Consider the following 26268-nt stretch of genomic DNA (forward strand, 5'->3'; position numbering starts at 1 on the left):
TGTTCTTCCTGGTAGAAAGACTTTCCCTGCCTCGCTTGCATATGAAATTCCTGCCATCCTTCAAGGCCCAGCTGGATTCTGTAGAGTTTACTAACTGCTCAGACAGAATTACTAGTTTTCATCATCATTTCAGGTTCTCACAGTTCTTTAAACATACTTTTGTAAAGTACCTTTTCTGTCACTTATTTATGTGGCTGCCTTTCCTGCGACACAGAGTGGAGGACAGGGGCTGCGTTCCTTCACCAGAGCCTGGCAGGTGCCTGACACATGGACAGTGCTCAATGCTCGTCAAACTCAACTTTAGAGTCTCCTACATCAAGTTAAAAAATTTCTTCATTGATCTCATTTTCTAAAAGAGTGACTAACTTTGTGCACACCCTCAGAGGGGCCAGAGGCTGTAGCCACAGAAAATAACAGATCAGAGCAATTTTACAGAGGCCACAACCATCAATGTTAGGAAACCATGTTTACTGCCACAAACTGGCAAGCTGCAGAATATACAAGGGGACAAGTTGTTTTTAGCCCAGAGACTGTAAGCGGTATTACAATATTTTTATTTCAAAATTCAAAATTTCAATATTTGAAAGGCATGACACTGAGAGTTCCTCTACACAGCTGTACACATAGCACGCTGATTGTATGGCACACGTATTCACTTACTAACCCTGTTTTCTTCTTCTATCTAAAGGCACAGAAAATTCAAGATGTGAGGACTTTGTGCAAAAACTATAGCGTATGGTAAGTTATAATCATTGACTTGAGGGTATCTCTTAACAAAATAAAAGTACTAGAAAGGAGATAACACTGGTTCAAGACCGCCCTCACATCTGCATTAAGTGTAATATCTTAGCGAACGGTTACCCATTAATCCTATCAAAGGAAAGCACTGACTACAACTGCCAATAATTAATCAGATCAATCGCAGTTGTTCTTCCGGTCAGCCTTCTGAAGGGAATGATTCTTTACTGCCAGCACTCCTAATTTCATCCTGTGCCAAACCAAAACCATAGTCCGGGTTTTCTACGTACCTTCCTAGATGGCTTGCTACATTCTAAAGAAAACCACACAAGCAGCTAAGCAAACTTGGGGTAATTACATACTTTTGAAGAGAAGCAAGTAACACTCAGGTAAGTATGAAGGGAGGCAAACCAAGTGGAGAGTGGAGAGGACAAATAAACAGCTACAGGGATGCTTGCCCTGTTCCTTTCCTGCCTATCATAAATAGTAAGTCCTATTACAAAAAACCTTCCCTTCCTATAAAAAGCTGAGTATTTAACTGTGCACAACATCAATCAAAACCACTTACAGGCTGGTTGATATGAAATCTCGTGGGCATTCTTCTCATGATGGCCGAGTCAAGATCCTGAGGACGGTTAGTAGCTCCCATTACTATGACCTGGGCAGATAAAGAAAACACAAGATATTAAATCTACCAGTAATGCTCCTTTTAGGATGTTATTACTAGGGCTTAGAAGATACAAAAATTAAGGAGTGTTTAAGTCTTCTATAAGACATGATTTTAATCCAGTATTACTCAAAAATTTGTAACTACAAACCAAAGTTAAACCTAAATAGATCAAATCATAGCAAAACTGGAAAGACTGATGCATTTCACCAGCCTTTCCATAACTAAAATAACATACTGTTCAGTTAATGAAGAATTATACAGATTTAAAGTAAAAAAGGTTGTATTTTGCAATATATGATTGCTCTATGGCTACACGATGAATAACTAAAAGCCATGTATGCTACAGCTTGGGAGTCTCTATGGGGGACACTTCAAGTCCTTTGATACTCATATAAAGGAATCATTTCCCCCGAGTCTGAGGATTCCAGCACTAGTAAGAGATAGCATGTACTTTTCCCTCTAGATGTCACATCACCATTTTACAGCACTACCAGCAGTGCTGGTGACATCATCTCAGTGCTAGAATACAACCTCAAGCAATCAAACTTCCAACAAGGGCAACAGAATAAGAGCAAACATTAAACATAAACAGCAAACATCAAAATACTGGGTAGAATTTAAAAAAAGAAAAAAGAATGTGGCGCCTGGCTGGCTCAGTCAGTGAACAGTGCGACTCTTGATCTTGGGGTCATGAGTTCTCTACCTGATGCGTAGACTGCTTAAAAAAAAAAGAAGAAAGAAAGAGAAAGAAAGAAATAAATAAAATAAAATAAAATAAAATAAAATAAAATAAAATGCTGGTGACCCTGCCAATCTCTGGGTCTATATCACTTTATTTATTAAGGATGTAGACATGTAGACATGAAAAATCAACACAAAAAGACAAAATATCCAAAACAAGTCAATTTCTGAAAGGCTTCAATATTACCATTACTGTTGGTATTTCCGTATAACCCAATAATGGCCCATATCTGCTACATAATATGAAATTTACCGGTATTCTAATGAAAACTTTTCTTCAATATAATTTTATTTCAGTCTAAGAGGTTTTAGCTTTCTGAAATAATCTAACTCCAGAACATGCTGAAAGATCCATTAAACCTTAATATTCTACTTCTACTCTTTACATTTAATGACATTCAAGAGCCAAATTATTTTCAATTTAACTGTGAGATGTTGCCACCTAGAGGGAAAAAATGTAAACACAAACATAAATTTGAGAAATGTTAGTTCCACAATATAATGCAATTTTGTATTAAAGCTGTCTTAAAAATATTAATGCTTTTATTTATTTTTTAAATTTACTGACTTTCCACAACCCTATAAAATTAATATGGTAAAATTTCTATGAAATGTAAAACAAAAAAAAATTTTTTTTTAAAGTAGGATCCACGCTCAGCATGAACCCCAATGCCGGGCTTAAACTAACGATCCTGAGATCGAGACCTGAGATGAGATCAAGAGTCAGCCGCTTAACTGACTAAGCCGCCCAGGCACCCCTAGAACAAAAAAGTCCTAAAAGTGATCAAAGGAACTGCATAAGATAAAGAATGAATATAAGTACATTTTGAGATAGAGTATATATTAGTGTTAAAAGAGATTCAAAGTGATAAGGTAGCTTGTGGAAGACTGACCATATCAGATGGCAGAGAATCACAAAAGACATAGTGGCTGAGGCAGTACTTTGAAAAAACCTGAAAAATGGGCTGTATTTTGAGAAACACTGTAGTTAAACAAACAGCCTAAAACAAAAGCCAGTATGGGAGACAGGATGCCAAAAATCAGGATCAAGGAATTTAAATAAAGCTAGCACAGCATGTTGTAACAAATACATACAGGATGATACCAGATATTCATGATGATAAAAAAGCAAGAGTGATTCAAACTACCTGTCTCACTTAAAAAAGCTGTTTTAAGGAGAGATTGTAAGAGGCAAAAATGGATAAACTGTACACAATACATTACCTCTAGTGCAAATGCGCTAAAATTCAAAAAGGGAAGAAATAGTCATTGTTTAGTATTTAAGCAGAAAAACCAGTGCTTTAGTTGACTTTTCAGAATCTTTCTTTTGTTTCACATCTCTGCAGATGCAGAACGTGTCATCAGTTAACCTGGATTTCCAGAGCTGGTGACAGGCTGACTTGGGCCACTCAGCGATTTTTGTTTCCACTGTGGCATATCAGACACACAAGAGAAAGCAGGGGTACTGGGCTGGGTCCATCGTCACAGAACAGACAATTTTACAGAAAAGCTAACTGGTTTATACGAAAGAATATGTCTAAACCTAATATTCAGGTTAACGATATCAATTTTAATCCCCTCAACACACAGAAAAGGTAAAAAAAATTGTTACTAGAGTTTAATAAAAAAGCCACATCTTTATTTGCTCCCACAAATATTTATTTATCACAATGAAAGCAGTGCATACTGTCAGTGTAATGAAGAATTAATTATGGTTCTAACAGCTGTTTTAAGTTGTACCGCATCAGAGCCGTGCTGCGTGGCTCTGGAGTGTACTTCATCCAACCACTGCTATTTCCTTGGCTTTTAAAACTACGCTCTGCTACGATATAATCTGAAACAAGTTTCTCTTACACAGGCTAACTAAGTGCTTATAATACTGTTGCTTAGGAGGATAATCAGTTTTTGGAAGCCTGTAAACTATTCCTATTGAACAGCCTTATTAGCACCAGTTATTAACAAAAATCATTCCTATTAATGTCACCTAAATTTATCTATGTTGTACTTCCTTCTCTATCATCCAACAAACACTAAAGGCAACTTTCCCTCATAATTAAATTGTATTTTCACAAAGAGGATGTAGGAGGAGGACACATGGCTTCATGTTCTCCTTGAGGAGGATGTTTTAACTTTTGATTTATGGTAATGTGGTGGAGTTAGGAGATCCTTAAACCCTCCTGCTATAAAACAAAAATAATAGTATAAAAAAACCTCAAATTAAGCAACAAATCTGCAAAAATGTAAAGGAACTGAGCTGAGCCAGAAGTGAAGTCTATGTACAAGGGAAGTAAACAAGGGGAAAAGCTGACCACATACCATGTGGAAACGTACAGATCATAGACAGTGGGGTGTATACTGGACACCTTACAGGCTTAACAATAAGAGACCACCCTACATGAAGCTGGGACTCATCAAGTACTAGGCCCTGAAAAAAGTGAAATATTAGAAAACACATTCAGTAGTCCAAGCTTTGGTTCTTGGAAAGACATATAAACACACACACACACACACACACACACACACACACACACACTCTGAGATTTCATGGTTCTTTGCCAGCTAACATGGATCTCGGATCTCACTCTACCTATTGGTATCGAAAAAAATCTGGCAGAAGACAAATACAAAATCCTCTTTGGGTCTTTTGGGCCATAAACCTTCAACACAGCTTCCAAAAATTCAGACACAAAGTTCTACCAAATATGGTTTTTCCCATGAAATCACAAAACACACAAGGAAATAGCCACCATAAACTCAGAACAAATGACAGAACCGGATGTACAGTCATAGGTTAGAACTGCTGGACACAACTAAAAAATTAGTATTTTAACATATTCAAAAGAATAAAGAAGGAATCAAAAAAATCACAAGCAAATACTTATGCAGTAAATATATACCAGGCAAGTTAAAAGCACTTTACTCAGATTCCTTAAAACCTGACAACAGTTCTGAGGTGGATCCTACCCTTCTTTTTATAGACAGTTCTCCCTGCTTTCAGATACAGAGTGACTGTATTATTTGGCCAAGGTCATACAGCTAGTTGATCCCAGGGCTTCAGTTTTTTCTTTTCTTTCCCTTTCTTTCTTTCTTTTTCTTTCTTTCTTTCTTTCTTTCTTTCTTTTTCTTTCTTTCTCCTCTCTCTTTCTTTTTTTTTTTTTTTTTAATTTATTTGACACAGAGACAGCCAGCGAGAGAGGGAACACAAGCAGGGGGAGTGGGAGAGGAAGAAGCAGGCTCCCAGTGGAGGAGCCTGATGTGGGGCTCGATCCCAGAACGCCGGGATCACGCCCTGAGCCAAAGGCAGATGCTTAATGACTGAGCTACCCAGCCACCCCAGGGCTTTAGTTTTCTAATCCAGTTGCAAACATGAGTTGATGGGCAAGAGCCCATCAAAACTGATCTAGCAGACTTCAAGAAGGATCTAAAAGAATTTCTAGAACTGAAAAACATAATAAGTGAAATAAGAAGCTCAATAAAAAGATTAAATAGCAGAAGAGATACAACTGAACCTAGAATTAGCAAATTAAGTAAAAGACTACCCAGACTATAGCACAAAGAGAGAGAAAATATGAAAGAGAAGTTAAAACGCATGGAATATAAATAAGGTACATCCAATTGGCATTCCGTAAGGAGATCACATGGGGAATGGAGGGGGAACAATATTTAAGAAATAATGGTTGAATTTTTTAGAAGTGATAGAAGATATGATTCTAAATATGAAAGGGCAAAAACAGATTACAAAATAGATAATACCTACTAAAGTTAAACAGCAAAAAAAATCATTAACTTTTCTAACACTTTTCCACGAGATATAAAATAGGTGATTCATGAAAAAAACTAAAAACAGAAAAAGAAGAGTAGTTCTAGAACTTCCATTTCCAGTAATAATGGCAGAAAAACAAATAAGCCAGGTGAATTTTTTTAAAATTTTCTTTTAAAATACATTACTGTTCTGGCAAGAAAATATGGAACATTCAGAGGCAAAGAACTAAGAGAAAATGGGAACCCCAAGAAGCAAATTGAACAATACAGGTGCGTTCCCTTCGGGGCATACCAAGGGACCTTAGTTCTAGGGCTCACAGCCCTGCAGGGTTAACAGACAGGCCCAGACTAGAACACTGTCTTTTATAAAACTGGGATCCTGAGGAAGGTGCATATGGCAGGAAGTGGGAAAGTGTGTACGTTCCAGTAACTAATGAAAACAGCAAAATGAAACGAAGGTAACTGACAGAGGAATGGAGAGTAAAGATTCACAGTAAGGGTCTGAAGAAACGTGCATACAGGACTCGCAGCCACTAATTTCCTTTCCCTTGGCAGGAGGATTCTAAAAAATCCAAGGAGAGGCCTCACCCTGGTTTTCTCTTCTCTGTTGTATTTGTTTCAGGCACTTAGTCCTCAAAATGGATGAAAATGTGCACAAACCACTCTTTTCAGATCCCCATCACTTAATAAGTATAAAAATTTATTAAAAAAAAAAACTTTTCTAAAAAAGCCTATGAAGTAGCCCAGCGAATTTTCTCTTACCCCCCGCAACGAGCTCACAGCAGATTTCTTTCACATACCTGGCAGCTGTGATCAGTGTCCAATCCATCCCACAGACTCATAAACTGAGCTTTCATCATGGCTGTAGCTTCGTGGTCAGAACTTGAACGGTTTCGCAGAAAGGAGTCTAGAAGGAAAAAGTCCTCAACTTTAAAATTAATATTGAATTATTTACTCTTCCTATAACTTCAAACCCTTAATCAAAAGCCAACAACTCTGTGAAAGAGTACAAGAAAATGGGTTCAACTACGCCTTCTCACACTTTAGTCTGATACAACAATTCTGGCAAATAACTGGGCAAATTAAAACACAATCAACTCCCAATTTTCATTTCTTTCCTAAAAATACGTTCATGCCAACATATTTAAAGAAGGACAGGATCTGATACTAAGAGGCTGGAAGAGGATCAAGTGATGTCTTGGAGTGAAGGTCCGTGTGCTTTGGCCCTAACTTTCCAGGTTATCTGCATCCTATGTATTCTTAATTATGGAGTTGCATTCTTTTTCCTCACACACTTTTTCTGGAAATAAAGAAAAATGACACTGGAAAATGTCAAAACACTACTAAGTGGGAAATGCAGGACAGAAAATGGTTTCAAACACACATGCTAGCATGCATGTGCGTATACATTATGTATTGTGAAAAAGCCTTTAAAAAACTACACCAAAATGCTTATCGCTTTAGTTATCTCTCAACGACAGACTTAAGGACAATTCGGATTTTCCCCTGAATTATTTTCTATCTTCCCAATTATCTACAAAGAACATGAAATGCTTTTAAAAAGGGGGAAAACATTTTCCTTCTAGAATGAAAAGGACCTGGAAGACAGTACATCCTAAGAATGAGAAAAAGACAGTAAAAATAAATCCTGGATTGCCTAGTATAATCCTATTACAAATGCTTTCTTATAGCCCTTCAAATAAATGGCATTTCTGGGTACACTTTACATTTCAGCACTGAAATTACAACCTGAAGTCTGTCGATCTATATGTCTAAGTAGCATAGAAATGCTCTGCAATGTGCTAGGTCCACCCAAGCTTTAAAAAAAAAAAAAAAAATTTTTTTTTTTTTAAAGTAATTGCGGCAAAAACACAATACAACGAGATGACAGAGTCTTCTGACAGCAAATATATATCCTGGATTTTCATATGTAGTTCCAATTTTATACAGTCTGTCCCACTGTTGGACTATGTATCAAACTAACCCATCTACTCTGGATGTAGAAAATGCTGTCATTTTTAAATTGCTTCTTTTTAAAGATAATATGTGTAAGTACAACCGCCTACCTAACCACCGTAACTGTGCTATTAATAAGTCCTAAATTATCTTCATTACAAAGAAGTTGGTTCTGGCAAGACAGCTCCGTAAAATAATATGAAAACTTCAAATGCTGGATAGGTATATTAACCTAACTGTATCAGTAATTACATTAAATGTAGACGGTCTTAAGAGTACCCACATACATGGTTAAGAAATTAGACTGGATTAAAAAAAAAACAAACCCAACTGTCTGCTGCTTACAAGACACACTTTGAACCTAAGAGCTCAGATGCTGAAAAGGATGGAAAAAGACATGTATGTAAATAGTAACAAAAAAGTCAGAAAAATATGTTTTTTTAAACTTAACACATACCTGACAAACGGTGCTAGAACAACTCGAAATCCATGCACAAAAAAATCTATCTAGACACAGACCTTATACTTTTTCACACAAATTAACTCAAAATGGATTATAGATCTAAATGTAAAACAGAAAACTACGAAACTTCTAGAAGATAATACAAGAGAAAATCTAGGTGACCTTGGGTTTGGTGATGAGTTTTTACATACAACACCAAAAGTATAACTGATTAATGAAAAAAATGGTTAAGTTAGACTTTATTAAAATTAATAATTCTGAATAAAGAACCAAAAAAAAAAAAGAAAAAGAATTACAAATTCTACCCTGTGAAAGACAGTTAAGAGAAGAAATAAGCCAAAAAAAAAAAAGAGAAGAAATAAGCCACAAAATGGGAAAAAAGATTTACAAAACACCTATTTGATAAAAAAAAAAAAAAACTGGTATCCAAAATATACAAAGAACACTTAAAATTCAACAGTAAGAAAACCACCCAGTTAAAGAATGGGCAAAAGACCTGAACACACATTTCACAGAAGATACACAGATAGCAGCTAAGCATATGAAAAGATGCTCAACATTGTATGTCATTAGGAAACTGCAACTTTAAATTATAACGAGATACCACAACACACTTAACAGGATAGCTAAAATCCAAAAAACTGGTAATATCAAGTGATGAAGGGCAGTGAGCAATAGGACCTCTCAAATAAATGAGTGGACTGCAAAATTGTATAGCCATTTTGGAAGGCAGTTTGGTGATTCTTACAAAGCTAAGCATAGTTTTACCATACAATCTAAGCAAATGCACTCCTAGGTACTTACCCAATTGAGTTGAAAATGTGTATCTACTAGACAAAATCTTGCAAATCACTGCTGTTAGCAGCATTACTCGTCACTGCCCCAAACTGGAAGCAAACAAGATGTCCTCCAACAAAAACAAACTGGTAAAACCATACAATGGACTGTTACTCAGCAATAAGAAGAAATGAGCCACCAAGCTACAAAGACATGAAGAAACCTTAAAAGCATACTGCTAAGTGGAAGAAGCCAGTCTGAAAAGGCTCCATCTTATAGGACTCCGATTATGATATTCTGTAAAAGCCAGCAGTAAACAGATCAGTGGCTGCTGGGAGTTCGGGGGTTTCGGAGGAGCAGGCGGAGCACGAGGGATTTTCAGGGTGGTGAAGCTACTCTGCCTGATTCTGTAAGGGTAGATACAGGACATTATGCACGTGTCAAAGCTTACAGGAAGAACTTTAAACACAAAGAACGACCCTTAATATAAACTATGGACTTTAGTTACTAATAATGTTATCAATACTGGCTCAGAAATTCTAACAGTTGTATCACACTAATGCCAATTGGTAATAGGGGAAACTGTGCGCAGGGAGAGGGAAGATGGAAATTCTCTGTACTTTCTGCTCGATTTTGCTTTTCTTTTTTTTTTTAATTTATATGTTTGACAGAGATAGACAGCCAGCGAGAGAGGGAACACAAGCAGGGGGAGTGGGAGAGGAAGAAGCAGGCTCCCAGTGGAGGAGCCCGATGTGGGACTCAATCCCGGAACGCCGGGATCATGCCCTGAGCCAAAGGCAGACGCCTAACGACTGCGCTACCCAAGCGCCCCTCGATTTTTCTATAAATCAAAACTGTTCTAGGGGCACCTGGGTGGCTCTGTTGGCTGTGCCTCTGACTCCTGGTTTCGGCTCAGGTCATGATCTCAGGGTTGTAAGACTGAGCCCTGTGTCATGCTCCGTGCTCTGCCAAGCTACAAAAGTCTGCTTGAGATTCTCTCTCTCCCCCTCTGCCCCTCCCCCTGCATGCGCTCTCTCAAATAAATCAATCTAAAAAATAAAACTTTTCTAAAAAACAAAGTCCAGTAATTTTTTTTTTTTAAAAAGCTTAATGAGTATCTGAGATTGTTAAGAAAGAAAGGAAAAAAAATCTCAGAGTTCAGGAGAAGAGGAAGCAGGAAATAAGTGGTGAGAATGTGAGGTGATTATGCCGCCGTGTGTGTCTGTGGACACAGCAGGTATGTGTACAGAGCATCGGAAGGTTCTGCTCCGAGGTTAATATCCACGCTGGTACCATGATGCTCAAAAGGATGCACGCTCACAGAAAAAAATTCTGCTCCTACTACAGGGAGTTAAAGAGTCTGTCTGTCGTGCTCTGGGAATAAACAAGTCTCCCCTGAAAAATAAAAAAACCAAGACCACAGGGCATCTCTCTCAGGCATGAAGTCTGGATTTGAACTGTCATTCAGTCTGGGAACATCCAAGTTGAGAAATTATCATAAAAATTGGTCGTGAGTGATCAGACCCCACAGGCTCTGTGATAGGGAAACTACTCGATTGTTCTCAGGCAACGCAGAATTCTCACATAAAAACAAGCTGTACGCTATCTAATGTCAGAAATGACCCAAGGAAACAAATTCGTACAAAAAGAGTTGACAATACAAAGGAGCAGAATTTCAGATCACAGAAAAAACAATCCAAAATATACTATATAAAAATAGTATGGTTAAAACTGAGACATAAGAGGGACTGAAATTCAAACAGAAGAGCAAACTATAGTGAAAAAAGATAAATTTGAAAAAGAATCAAACAGAACTTTTGAAGTTCAAATTTAACAGAATACAAACCCAGTGGTCGCGACATAAACACAGCCAAGTGAAGAATTACTTTTTATAACTTACTCAAAGATTGATTTTTACTCATACCATTATTTTATGTATCAACAAAGTTTTAAATGTTGCCAATTAAATTATAATGCTAAAAGAAGAAAAAAGACTCTGCCAATTATTACATGCTATCCCAATTTCAGAAAGGTTAAAATGTAAATAACAACATGGTACATTTTAGAACTGATGAAATATGGTAGAGAACTCGATGATAAAACTGTGGAAATGACTCAAAATTAAACAGAGAGGTGAAGTGGGTATATGCACATACATATATATTATATATATATAAATAAGTATAAAATATATATAAAATATATATTTTACAAAATGGAAGTCTTGCAAAACCATCAAATAGGAGAACAAGATAAAATCTAATAGCACTAGAGAGAAAAGATAAATTACTTACAAAGAAATATCTGACTATAAGCAGAATTCTCAAAAGCAGCAACAATGACTGGAAGACAATGGACTTGTAGCTTCAAAATGCCAAAGAAAAATAACTCTATCATTTAAGAGTGAAGGTAGAATTAACACGTTTTCATCCAAAGACAGAATTTACTGTATTCATGATCTCTGCTGAAAGAACTTCGACAGATTTTGGTAAGAAGGAAATTCCTGGGTGGCACAGTCGTTAAGTGTCTGCCTTCTGCTCAGGGCGTGATCCCAGCGTTCTGGGATCGAGCCCCACATCAGGCTTCTCTGCTAGGAGCCTGCTTCTTCCTCTCCCACTCCCCCTGCTTGTGTTCCCTCTCTTGCAGACTGTCTCTCTCTGTCACATAAATAAATAAAATCTTAAAAAAAAAAAAAAAAAAAGCAACAGTGAGCAAACAAACTGGCAAACGTGGGTCTCTAAACAAGTACCACCACGTAGAAATAACCAATGTGGATATAAAATAAGAGAAAATTTTAACACGCAAGAGGTGCGTGGACTGATTAGTGTTTAAGAGTCATAAGTCCCCTGTGTTGTTTGGAAGGAAGGCAGAAATGGTTAGCCTAGACTTTTAAGGCAAGTAGGTATGCTAAATGTTTCACCAGAAGAAAAACAATATGTAACTTCAAAAACTTTGGCAGGGAAAAGGAAATAAAAGTAAAAACAAAAAAAGTCCACCAGATTGGTAAATAAAAAGCACATAGTGATAAAACAGAAATAAATCTATATCAGCTATCAAAATAAAGGCAAACTGACCACACCTCCTATTTAAAACTATTTAAAGCATCTTAGAATAAAATTTTTAAAAATCTAGCTATCTGCGCTTTTGTGCAAAATTCACACCCAAACTCCAAAACTGTTGTAATAAACTGATGGGAGAACATACAAGGCAAACAAGTAACCAAAGTACTATACACCTGCACCCATTTTTCTCTCTAGATTTCTATATAGCCTATAATATTACATATAATAGTATAATTAATTCAAAGCTCCAGTTTTAATTACTATAGCTTTACTAGGACTCACCATATAGGAACAGAACAAAAATACTGATGTGATCCATAAAATACAGAAAAAGTGCACTAATACAAAAGTCATGACATACAGGGAAAGATGATCTATTTTATAAGGGGGCTATCCATATGGAAAAGAATGAAATTAGATTCCTACTCACACTGTGTATTTTTAAAAAAGGAATACTTATGGTGATAGTGAATGGATTTTTAAGGCAGACACAAAAAGTATAAGTTGTAAGGAAAAAAGATGGATAAATACAACTGAATTTAAATCCCTGTAAAAGAAACTATCATAAAGTGAAAACACAAGCCAGTCTAGAAAATATTTGCAATCATAATAAACATCAACAAAGAATTACCAAGAGAATGCAAATAAACCCAAAGAAAAACTAGCAATTTAAAAGCAAGGAAACCCAAATGACTAGTCAACATTTCAAAGATGCCAGTATTTACCAGCAACGCAGGGAAACACAAAACAATGATGAGATAATTCATGTTCTTTAAAGTGACAAAAAAATCAACAATAATGCCTGAAAAAATAAATTCTAGGGAGTATGCAGAGAAACTATATAATGGTGAGAGTGAAAACAGGCATAAGCACTTTGAAGAACTGGTAATCCTGGTGAGGTGGAAGACAGACCCATCACACAACCTAATGGCTCAACTTCCAGGCATCTACCCTGGACAAACAGACACGCGTAAGGAAACAGGTAGGTGTTATCGCTGCATGCTGCCTGTAATAGGGAGAGACAGAATTACTATCAAGTAGGGTAATGAACAGATTATGGTTCATTTTGTAATATGGAAAATTATACGGAGCATATATGGATGCTGACTACCTCTTTTGCTTTCTTAATTTGACCTAATAAATGTTAAAAACTGAATCTGGTCACCTAAATAACACCCTTAAGAATGGTGCTTTAAAATGCTCACACAGCAAAGTCGCATACCGATTTCATCTATAAAAATGATGGAAGGCTGTAGCTTTATGGCAAGGGAGAAGACAGCAGCAGCCAGTTTCTGAGATTCTCCATACCACTTATCGGTCAGCGTTGAAGGCTGAAGGTTAATAAATCGACAGCCTGCTTCTTTGGCAGTAGCCTTGGCAATCAACGTTTTACCACAGCCTGGAGGCCCATAGAGAAGAACACCTGGAAACAAACATGTGATTTTATTATTTCTTTTAAGAGAACAAGATATTTGCTTTAGTTTATGTGATAATATTAACGATGCCTGCACTAAAATTTTCCCCAACATTCACTTGTTATTGTTAATCTTTTTTGAAAAGGAAGGTGCTACCTTCTATAAGTTCAGTGTCAGTGATGACACATATTTGGGATTATAATTATAGCACGCTTGTGCCTCCTCCCTTCATGGAAAGGTCTAGTTCAGGGTACTAAAGACAATCGCCTTGACATCGAAATTCACGCCCCTTGATCAAAGGTTGACAAAATCGTCTACCACCACCCACCTTCACAAGCTAACAGAGCACGACAGTGCATTAACAACAGCTCAGAGAAAACTGAGAACTTCTTCAAAACAGACTGTAGCAAACACTATTTTGCTGTTACTCAGCAAACTTCAGTTTTAGTCAAAAGGGCATGATAAGCCTTTTCCCACACAGGCAAAGATCTCCTCTTAAAAGAAACAAAAGCTGCCAGTGACTTCTGTTTTAATTTCCAAGGGATAAAACTATTATTAACCTAAAGTCTCCACTGACAGCAGTTTGCTGCTTCCAATTTAAAGTAATTCTTTTAATATGAGAGATCTAAACTGGTTGAAGTCTTAAGCCTTTTGGGAATCATCACCAACTGTTTTTCAACTAAAATGAGGAAATATTTTTGTTAAGTTAATACTGAAATCATGACCATAGACAAGTCTGACAAAAATTGTATCTATAGACTTAAGTATCTGCTTAATTCAGAGCTTCTCTACTTTTCTCATGTAATTGCACTTAAAAAGACTATATTAGCAGGTGGCATGGTTGGGGTAAAATGAAGAGGCTTTGGAGAGTTCCAAAATTTTATTTTATTAAAAATAAAATACAAAATATAAGAAAAGTAAATATTTTGTATTAAAATCCCACCCCACCCAAATTTTCTTTTTTTTTTTTTTTAATGCAAAACTTGAGCTTGATTCCATAAAACCAACAAATTTTTTCACAACAAGCTCTTCAAAATAACGTTCAAGCTTTTCCTCTGGCACACACAGATTTTTCTGGTGGTCTTAATAATTCTTTAAGATTCAACTAAGCCAAGTTTAATCATCTTAAACTAAACTTTTCTGAAGCTATTTTAAAATTTAAATCAGTAAGTTTTGCCAGTACATATTAATATTTCCATGCAGCCCTTTGCAATTTTTAATTAAGTTCATTTAGGTATAAAAAATTTAGTTAAGTCAGTTATAATATGAACCCTCTATGCTGACACTGTTCTTTTGGATGGCACAGAATAGTTGCCTAATTTCATTTGTTTCAAATCAATCTGAAAACATATGGGATGACTGCAGAAGCTTGGAATTATTATTACATTTGTTATTTTGACTGTATAATTTAGTATGGAATGCAGATCTACAAGCAAACTTTTATATAGATATTACTGGTTTTTTGAACAATCTATTGATGCAAAAATCCTCGTATCTTACTGATTTTGCAGCTACACCATCACTTTAAAAACTCAGGCAAGTATTCTTAGAATGTCCTCTTTGTTTCAAAGTATTCCTTTATCACTCTGAATATTTTATTCCTAATAGTATAGTTTTGGCACTTCTGCAGGATTAAGTTTTTCCTACTATTGCTCTTCAAGGATTATAATTAGTGTTATTAAGTAGTTGTTTTTTTTAACTAATATCTGAAGATTTAACATGCAATGAAAGCTTTGGGATTTCATAATCTGCTGGAGGACAGAGATGTGACAGATGAGTAGCATGTGCGGAGCAGTCACTGGTCACTTTCTGACCTGGGTGGTAGTTATGTGTTCGCTTTATAATTATCCATTCAACTGCTTTATCCCCATTTCAGTATGCATGCTGCTTTACCAAGATTCATGTTGTTTCACCTGGCATGTTATTAATGAATCTAGCAGCAATAGTATTTGAAAGTGGCACCTCTTCTATATTTTTGTTGAATGCCCTCCACCATGTTCATGTTTATGAAGAGCGATACATGAATGGTCCCGCAAATGAATGTGAGGCATTCGGCTTCAATTATTAGTTTTGCAACCTTTTAACTAGTTTTTTTGAGCTCAGTTTGATACTTTTACAACCATTTTCAACAAAACAAAAAACTGTGCTATTACTTTGTGCTTAGTAGAGGCTAAAAAGCTCAACCCCTCTTTAATATGGGTGTTTTGGTGAGGGATTTACTTCATAAATACTGCACACAAATAAAAGATTTAGGATGAGGAAGAAAAGAAAATTGGGACAAAAAATCCAAATTTGAAATAATCCTCATGAGTGACAAATACCTTATTAGTAACCAACTTTTTTCTTTGAGCTAGTCTATTGACTTTCAAGTTTTAATAAAAAAATTTGTCCAAAAGGTGGACAGATACATATAGATACAGATACATAAGTATCTATAAAAACTAAATCTATTTAAATACAAAGTACTTGGGGGGGGGAGGGAAGGAGGCTTTTACAGCCTCAGAAAAATTCGCTTTTCAAAATATATTTTTCCTAAGTTACTTACATTTTCACAATGCACTGAACATGGAACATGGTAAAATTCACAAACATAAAACTTTTGTGCCAAAATAATGATCACCGAAGTTAGAGTTTGTAGAAAGAACTATAAGTATTCAGATGGAATTTTAATTGTAGATTTTGGAATAATAAAGGGTTACTTTTTTAATACAACCATTAATGTTTTACAACATGTTCTTGTAACCATTTATTGGCCTGACAGGTGCAACTTTATACCTTTATGTAATTGTATGATTTCATGTGCTAGTATATTACAAGTCACTCTCAAATTATCCTTGTATGGTCTGTGAGGCAGTGACAACTTTTGGCTTAGACAGCAATGAACTGTCTAGGGATAACAAAATTGGCAATAGAGCAATGACTCTAGACTAGGTAACCTATTTCCAGTTCAAGAATGGAACAAACTACGGTATGCAACAGATTTTAGGCTCTGCTTTTGTACACTCATACCCAATTTATGTTCAGTGTCAAAAAGTCAATGGTCTGTCAAACTTTTGTTCCTGATAAAAAACTTTCCAAAAATTCAAGGCTGAAAGGCTCAAAGAGTATAACTTTAGATTACATAATCAAGAGATACTTGTGTAACTTACAAAAATTTGAAATACACATAGAAACCACCTCTAGTTTTGGATAATGCTTTCAAATAAGCAAGAGATTTACACATAACTTTGAAGCATCCCATCATAATTGAGTATCTACATAAAAGAATAACTGGGGCCAAGTCCAGCTGGTAAAGCCACCCAATTACCTGGGCTAAGAGCTCGCTGATGAGGAAAGGAACTTTCTCTAATAGCATGTAAAACACAACTCACTCTTCTAAATTCACTAACTTTGTGAAACTGAGACATGAAAAATCATAAAGGTTCTTTCTTGTTCAGACTACCAATGACGTGGAAGAGGGTAGTAAAGAACGTAACTGAATAACCCAACTTTTACTTTACTCTTTTGATCTGGGCTCAGATAAATCATTTGAATTTTCTTTGGGGGGAAAAACTTATAAAAACATAATAAACTAAATGCTTCTTGTTAGGGGGGGAAAGAGGCAGCAGCTTTGTTGTTTTAGAAAATAAAAGGAAAAACCATATAAAATCAGTTTTGTTGTTTTAGTTAATGAAAAGAACATGTCATTTTTGGTGATAACTGTCGTAATCCTCTATTTACCAGAAGCAAAAATTATCTACTTCCTGAAAATGTTAAGATATCGGCTGCATTACTTTTGAAATATAATTTAATGCACTTTGTGATATAACTATAAGATTATAAGCAACTCTAACTTACACATAGCGCTATTTTGATATTTATACAGATTCTATTTTTTAAAAAAATGTATGTGTCTAATAATTTGATTTCATCCTTGACTAGCAACAGAAAAGCAAACCTGTCTAGTGTTGGGCATACAATGAAGAGCAGCTGGAAATCCAGCTCTGCTGCAGCGTCTGTATCTGAAAGCTGTGGTAACACATCTCTGTTCATCTCACTGCCAATTATCACTTAGGCTCCATCTGAATCACCTTGAACAACACCTGAACATGATTAATACTGGAATGGATGAGAATAGAAGTATTACATTTAAAGATGGAGTTATAAACATTTCCTTTTACTTTTTTTTTTTTTTAATAAGCATTTCTAATTCTTGAGTTCCAGGGCTTTCAAAGTGATAACTAACCAGGAATAAAGAAGTTTCCCTTAAAAATAGTAGTACTTAATTTCTAGTTCATCTGTACTTCAGTATTTCCTCTAAAACATCACTGCACTCCAAAAATAGTTAAGATATTACTAAGAGGAAAAAAAAATCACTAAACTGTGAAACAACAAAAAGAAGTCTTACTCTGAAAACAAAAGAACCCATATCATGACTTTGGATTTTTCACCTCAATGTCCCAAATTTTTATTTATTTGGAAGTAGTAAAAATGCGTTTGAAATAACGAGATTGTTTTGACATGTTATTATAGGGAAAAAATTTTTTTGAAATTTGGAAAGCTGAAGAATGAGCAATTACTTTAAAACCACTATTTATAAAACAGCACACTAGATCTGTTTTCTCTTGAAAACCTACCCTCAAAAATACCAGTTCTATAATGGCAGAAAGTGTCAATGTTTCCTACATTCTTAATACTTTAGCAAATATAAACTTGTACTATACCCTTTGGAGGCTGCAGAAGCCTGGAATTTTCAAACAAATGCTTCTTTTTGATGGGTAAAATGACGGTGTCTTTCAGATCCGTAATGACATCATCTAAACCTGCTATATCACTCCAAGTAACCTGGTAAAAGGTAAGATCGACATGGATTTTACAACTTATGTATACCCAATGAAGTAAAAAAGATCCCCCCAAAATGGCAAACTCTAATCTGATAATTATACATAAATAATAAAAGATTAAAATATAATGTGAGTAAAGATGTTTCACAGCAATAATGAAATTACTAAACAATTACGAAAGTACAAAAAGGAAATTAATAGTCTACGATCTACCATTAAAACAAACAAACAAACAAACAAACAAAAACCAGGCCTAGCACTCAGAACTCTACAGGGATCTAATAAACTGAATTCACTCCATTTATGAGTAGGAGATACTCCGCCAAGAAGACTGAGAAACAACTTAGACAGCTAAGTCAGCACTGGCTGATGGGGAAGAGCTTACTGACAGTGCCCCTAATTCATTCAGGATACTGTCAAATATAACAGGAATAGATTTTAGAAACAAAGGCATACAAAACTGGACTTTTGAATTTTATTTATCAAAAGTAAAACTGTGCCAAAACTTTCATCTCTATAAATAGTAAATAGGGGATATATACTTCCAAAATAAACACAGCATGTGTATTTTAAAGCCTTCCGACTCAACTTAAAAAATCTGTGGGTGAGGGGTAGAGGGAAGACTAAACTAACTGAAAAAGACCTAAGTATAAAACATCACCCTAAATCTAACCTGACAGAGTAAAGGGGCTGTAGATGGGGTGAGTCAGAAGCAATATTTACAAGTGATTAACTTTCCCTACAACTTTAAAAAAAAAAAAAAAAAAAAAAAAGAGGTGAAAAGCCATAGCCAAATCTGAAAAAAATCACCTCCTACTTCCACTGTAGCTGTAACAAAAGAGACAGTCTATTGGTACAGTCTTACTCAAAAGTAAACGCAGGTAGGGCCAAGAAGGTCCTACTGAAAATTCATAAATCAAATTCAAATGGAGGATTACTTCTGGGGACGTGTATCTCTCTGAGAACAAGGATGCTAAAAGACACTTCAGATTTTTATTTTCCAGATTTAGAGATAGGAATATCATACTTATTCTATTTATTTGTATCTGTTGTACAAAATTCATTTATGCTTGTTGTTATAAAATACACAGGATTTTAGAGTTTATAAACTGTACTAATCTGATGTTCAAATAATCCTTTTGAAGCAGGTAGAGTAGGTATCACACGGCTCCTGGATTATGCAGGAGGGAACTGACACTCAAAAAGGAAATAATTTGCTAAGGCCATGAATGGAAAAACTGGAATTCAGTCTCTTGTGTTGTCTACCATACCTTATTATGAAAATCTACACTTAAACTCCAAATCAAATATTCACGTAACTTAAAGCAGGACTTTTTAGATGCCACAAAGGTGAATTAAATTACAAGTTTATCTAAACAAGTGTATGCCAAGAAAAGTTAACACAGCAGGCTCCAGACTGCTGTCCTCAGAAAGGCCTGCCTACAACGTTGGCCCTTGGCTGGAGTATGGGAGCTTAGATTTCAAGAGAATTCCCTTCACTCCCCAATAAGAACACCTCACTGTGCCTCAACTGTTTGTGCAAACAAAATGGTTTACGGTGGAGATCTGTTTTCCCTTTGAAAGTGTATAATGTGGGGAGATGTTAGGAAGTGTAGTCTACATGACTAGTCCCAATTAAAACCCTAGGTGCTAATAAGTCTAATGAGCTTCCCTGGTGGACAGCACTTTACACGTGTTCTCACAACTTGTGGCTGAAGGAGTGTGACTTCACTGGGGAAGACTCTTGGAAACCTGTGATTGATTTCCTCCAGACTTCATCCCATGCCCCTCTTTTCTTGCTGATTTTGCCCTGTATCCCTTTGCTGTACTAAATCGTATCTGTGAGCACAAAGCTATGCGGACTCCTGTGATTCCTAGAGAATCATCAAACCTGGTCGTCTTCAGGACCCCTGACACAAAATGCTAGACCAAAACAATCTTAAATAAGATTCAAGATACGTACATGCATGTTAAGAGGGTCTACTAGGTGAGCAGCAATACTCATTTCATATTCTGAAAGCTTCACATTTTTCACACCAATCTGTTTCATTAATTTTTCTGCCTAGAATGAAAAAACAAGCAACTTTAGTTTGGTACTTAGGTACTGGCACTGCAAAAGAGATGATCTGTGAAGTCTAAAGAGCAATGAACAGACATACAAGAATTTTCCAGGGAAATTCTAGGCCCCTTGATCTCCTCCTTCCCCAGTATAAGCCCTCACGTAGATTTGAGTGTCCAACTCCACAGAAATCACAGCAATTTAAACCAGCTCCTAGGAAATGGAAAATATAGGGTACGTGACTGCAGAGACAAATATAGGGCCTTTGACTGCTCCAATGAGACTCCAGGGTCCAACTTGATCTCTTTCCTAGTAGGATTATCATGACAGGTGGAGATGAACCTCAAAATGAAAGACAGAGGAGTTAAGCATATCAAAAAATGGACAAACGCAGTTTCTTTCCTTACAACAAGTTTCTGAAAACAGGTGCCTGACTTCCTTCAAATTACCCAGTTATCAACACCAGATGCCCATAGCTACCAAATTTCAAATTGTTCTGAGATGCTGTCCTTTTTAGTTAAAGCCAATTCCAGGGACTAGGCAACCAGAGATAGTAAAAATAATTCAAAATTAGAAATATACTCGTATATATTTATGGGGCGCCTGGGTAGCACAGTCGTTAAGCGTTTGCCTTCGGCTCAGGGCGTGGTCCCGGCGTTCCGGGATCGAGTCCCACATCGGGCTCCTCCGCTGGGAGCCTGCTTCTTCCTCTCCCACTCCCCCTGCTTGTGTTCCCTCTCTCGCTGGCTGTCTCTATCTCTGTCAAATAAATAAATAAATAAAATCTTAAAAAAAAAAAAAAAAAAGAAGAAATGTATATATTTTTAGAGCTGGGCAAAACTAGCTTTAAGCCTATTGAGCTTTACCAATGCAACAAAGCTTTTGATTAAAATGTTTAAAAAATGGTTATAAACATTTACTGAGCATGCTAAGCATTATTCCAAAATACTGAAAATGGATTAACTCACTGAATCCCGAGTGAGCTTATGAGGTAGGTACAATTTTTCCCCATTGAAAAAAAGGAAAATTAAAGTTTAACTTAGATGAAATAATTTGCCTTAGGTTGAAGTTACCAAATGGAAAAGACAACATACACAGGCAGGCAACCCAACTCCAGAGCCCATCCTCTAACCCACATGACCTTACTGTCCCCAATTATTAGATGGAAGCTTGTGACCACTAAAAAGTCTTCAAAAATCTACAAAAAACACATTCAAATTTCAGTGAGCATTTTTAGAAATAAAGACCAATATTTTTGTTGTTACATTTTCCTAAAATACTTTTAAAAAATCATTATTGTATCCTTTATTTTATATATTTTTAAGGTAGGCTCCACGCCCAACATGGGGCTTGAACTCACAACTCAGATCAAGAGGTGCATACTCCACCAACTGAGACAGCCAGGCACCCCCTAAAATACTTTTGATTCTGTAAGATCTTATTCTTGTCTGGGGGGTACTGCTGCTTTCAAACCAAATTCATCTCACATAGCATTACAGTTAAGAGACTGGTTGGAGGATTAGGATAAACGTAGATAAATTAGGATAAATCATATCCTTGTAACATAGCATTTTTAAAGTGCTATGAACCACATTGTTTTTCCTCTTTAGCTCTACCCTGTAAAATGACTGAAGCAATGGTTAAGTAGCCTTTTCAAGGTTCTTTAATTTCTTTCTTGTAAATACCTTCTCTTTCGCTGGCTTTAAATCTTTTATGTGTCAGCTATGAAAGGTATCCTATTTTAGTATCTGTAATAACATCAATTTACTCTTCTTTTTCATTATGCTTCTATAAATGTGAAGCCATCCCACATGTGTTCTTTTTAGGCTATGCTGTAAAACAGTGGTTTTCAACCAGGGGTGATTTTGCCCTCCAGGGGACATTTGGCAAGATCTGGGAATACTTTTGGCTGTCACAACCTGGGGCGATGGGGTGCTACTGGTATCTAGTCAGGAGTCAAGGATGCTGCTGAACATTCTTAAAGGCACAGGAGAGCCTGCCCCTCCCTAATTATCTGGCCCCAAATGTCAACAGTGCTGAGTTGAGAAACTCTGCTTTTCCCCCATTAGCTACTTGCTCTTAAAATTTTACTCTAGGCCACAACTGCCTTTTGCTTTAAATAGTAACAACCTTTACTTACATCTGGGATTTCCTAAATAACAAGTATAGACCTAGAAAATGCTGTGGTCAAATTTACCTAAAATCTTCTCCCCATAAGAGCAGTCCCATTTAACAATGTCTTCAAGTTGCATTAACAACATCGAGAGAAAAAAATAAATTAATGTTTATTGGGGAAAACTCATTTTCATTTTTTTACAGTCAGCCCTTAAAATCACCCTGAGAAGTAGCTATTATTATGTTCATTTCTCAGATGAGGAACCCAAGGGTCAGAGAAATTAAAAGAACTGCCAAGATTATGAGCTAGGAATTGGCATTTCCAGAGTTCAAACCCTGGTTTGTCTAATTCCAAAACTCATGTTCTGCTGAAACATTAATATTCCTCATTTGGGAGAGCAGAACATGGTTAACAAATGAACAAAAAGAAAGTACCCCAAAACACAACATACCAACACCAAACTGTGTTCCAGAAGAAGTTATCCAACTGTTTCTAGCTTTGACACCTTTAACTGAGCCTGTTTCTAAAATGTTTTACCAAGAAAAACCAAAATTATTATTGTACTCTAAAAATAGCTTATGTTCATGCATTCCTTTATCATTTACACCTCAATGACAATTGTATTTTCTAGTTACCAACTTTTCTTTGGTTTTTAAAGTGAGTCTCTCCAAGTAGTTGTCACTCTGGAGGAAAAATGGTGAGCCAGTGGGGCAGGGGAGTCAGAGGTAGGAGGAAAACTTACTTTTTTACTGTATACATATCTTTTTTAACTGTTCCATAGTATTTTTTTATCCTTTCACGCTATTTCATTTTTACCCCACGTAAAGTATTCGTAACAAGATTAAGCAGTAGGGTAGGAAAGAGTGAACTAATATTTTTGCCTAGAATGGGAAGAGAAGAGATGGAGAAAAGGAGCAGCAAAAAAGAAACATTTTGTTCAGTTTCTGAAAGATGCATGAAATTGTTCTTTTGGAAGAATAATTTTAGAAAGTTAAAGATAGTATTAACAAGTTAAGGGTGAAAAACCAGAGGTGAACTATAATTAAACTTAAGGTTGTTTTTTTTTTTTTTTTTTTAACAGAGGTCATAGCTAACATACTCTAAGTGTGGACAGAGGAAATCATGGCTACAAAGCTCATAAAATACACCGAAATAGGAAACACCAAAGAATTTGAGTAATTAGCTTTATATATTAGATATAATCTCCTATAAACTTATATTAAAATTCTTGAAAAAACCCTTTTCTAGAGGAGACAAGTCATCTCCCCTTTCAGGGCTAATGCACATTTCCTCTTCTGGTTTTACTGATGTATTCTGGAAGTTACAGCATCAGATGGCTTTCTACTACCGTGCTCTTCCACCACGCTTGGGCATACAGCACAATGCTGCGCGGAGTTCTCTCTCCTCCAGTTTCCCTCTCTGGCTGCCCTTCTTTCCCCATCACTTCTACCTATTCCTTGGCCAATCGGGCAACACTAACCGGGTATTCCTTACTGACTTCCTATCTCAATTTACTTTAGCTTTTCAGTCCTCTTAAGATTCAGCGCCAGTAAACCTTAGCTGTGAGAGCCACCTGATCGGACAATGTAGGTCACAGTGGCTTCCTGGTATCGGCAGATGTTAGCTTGTCCCAGTGCAACTGGCTTTCGGTGACGGCTGCTCTTAAAAATACCTGGCAGCTGACAGTTCGTGGTTTTTTTTTTTTTTAAAGGTTTCAGTGTGTCATCTCTTCACAAAATACTTCGGCTAATACTTCTCTCAAAATAACTAAAACAAAGTTTTGAAGACTAAGGTATCATGACAGGACTAAAAAGAAGACGACATTAACTTCACTAAGGTCACAGTATATGACCTTCATATGTAGGAAGAATTCTCAGTAGTGAATCTTTCCTGGTCTTTGACAATTAAACTACAATCTCAGAAATATTATACAGTCTAATTAATATGCTGACCCAAATAACGTATTTATAACTGCTCAGCACAGGTCAAGCATTAAGTTATTCATCCTGTACTTGAAAGCTCTTAAACAGAGAGCTTACCTAGAGATTCCATTTTTCTCCATCCCAATTAACCCAACCCATCCTTTCATCAGACATACCTATCAAAACTCTTCTACTACATCTAAATATGATCCAAGCAGCAGCAGATGCCCAGAAAATCCCCATCCCTGCGTAACACTCTGCAGAAACCATCTCCTCTCTCGTGACCAATTAAATATCCACATTTCACCAAGCTGGGAAGTTTTCCTGGCTTCAGGCTAGAAATTATCTACAAATATTCTAATTCAAACATTAAGACTACTTCTAGGTTACTGCTCCTGATTTGAATGCACCAACATCGTTTACCTCTTTCACCTGACAACTGCACTGCCTTTAAATTCACATGAGGCCCGCTGATTATCAGTGGCCTCAAAACGTTATCTCAGCTTCTATAGTCAGTGCTCTGCCTTTGTGACCATGTAAGTCATACCTTCCTCCTCACCCATATTCACGTGATCTTTACCCTCAACCTATACTCTTAATTCTTTAATTCCCTTCTGTACTCCCACTTAATTATCCCCCATCTGGCAATATTTGACTTCCTAAATGACCTGGACCACAGCTCATCATTTCAACGATGTCTTCTGTTGAATCTTAGAACCCCTTACACTTGGACCAGTCACTCTTATCCTCAATGCTGGCTCTGCACCACCATTCAGTGTACCTGCTACCAAGATGCTCAGAAATGCTTGGAGAAGTTAATAAAAACAAAACAACTGAATTCCCAATAAAGTCATGCTTCCTTCAACTACACCCTAATGTCAAAATCCACAATGATTTATCTCCTTAAACCCTGATCACATACTTACCTCTATTTTCATTCCCATTTAGTTGTGACATCTCCCCACTTCACCCAGAGTAAATTAACTGTATCTTAAAATGTTCTTAACTACTGGGGTGCCTGGGTGGCTCAGTGTCTGCCTTTGGCTCAGGCGTGATCCCAGCGTTCTGGGATGGAGCCCCACATCAGGCTTTTCCGATGGGAGCCTGCTTCTTCCTCTCCCACTCCCCCTGCTTGTGTTCCCTCTCTCGCTGGCTGGCTCTGTCAAATAAATAAATAAAATCTTAAAAAAAAAAAAATGTTCTTAACTACTGATCCCAACCCCTCTGGGACCTACTTCCCCCTCTTTGGCAGCAACTCTCTACCTCCTCCTTTTCCACTAGTCTTTTCCCTTTTCTTTAACTTTCCGCCAGCAAACTCTGGAATGACCACATTCTTTTACTTCAAATCATAGTTACCGACCCCAGTGAATGGAAATGTTAAATTTATGGATTGCTTTCTTTGATTAAGTTCTTTATGTCCTCCTTTTCTCCTGGATCATTTTATTTATTTATTTATTATTATTATTATTATTTTTTTAAAGATTTTATTTATTTATTTGACACAGAGAGAGACAGCCAGTGAGAGAGGGAACACAAGTAGGAGGAGTGGGAGAGGAAGAAGCAGGCTCATAGCGGAGGAGCCTGATGTGGGGCTCGATCCCAGAACACCGGGATCACGCCCTGAGCCGAAGGCAGACGCTTAACGACTGTGCCACCCAGGCGCCCCTCCTGGATCATTTTATAATACAACATTTACAACTAATTCTCTTTTGCAAACTTCTCTGCCTTTGGTTTTGACGACTTGACACAAATGATTTTCCAGAT

The 26268-nt window shown here is 36.6% G+C and overlaps 1 protein-coding gene across 2 annotated transcripts in view; it reads right to left on the reverse strand.

Annotated features, from left to right (window-relative positions):
- ATAD1 (ATPase family AAA domain containing 1) overlaps positions 1-26268 on the reverse strand; it is a 49447-nt gene that overhangs the window by 10083 nt on the left and 13096 nt on the right. The window contains exons 2-7 of one of the 2 annotated variants that reach the window (XM_087863144.1): positions 20567-20679; positions 20371-20469; positions 18288-18408; positions 13392-13592; positions 6712-6818; positions 1307-1396 (exon numbers count right to left, since the gene is read on the reverse strand). In XM_087863144.1, the coding sequence (XP_087719270.1) occupies positions 1307-1396; positions 6712-6818; positions 13392-13592; positions 18288-18408; positions 20371-20457 (606 nt within the window). In that variant the 5' untranslated portion in view covers positions 20458-20469; positions 20567-20679. The remainder of the gene's footprint in view (positions 1-1306; positions 1397-6711; positions 6819-13391; positions 13593-18287; positions 18409-20370; positions 20470-20566; positions 20680-26268) is intronic. The other variant, XM_045802378.2, reaches the window with a different exon arrangement.

The sequence above is a fragment of the Ursus americanus genome, chromosome 6 (genome assembly GCF_024610735.1).
Source record: "Ursus americanus isolate L20-20 chromosome 6, mUrsAme1.1.p, whole genome shotgun sequence".
Lineage (NCBI taxonomy): Eukaryota > Metazoa > Chordata > Mammalia > Carnivora > Ursidae > Ursus > Ursus americanus.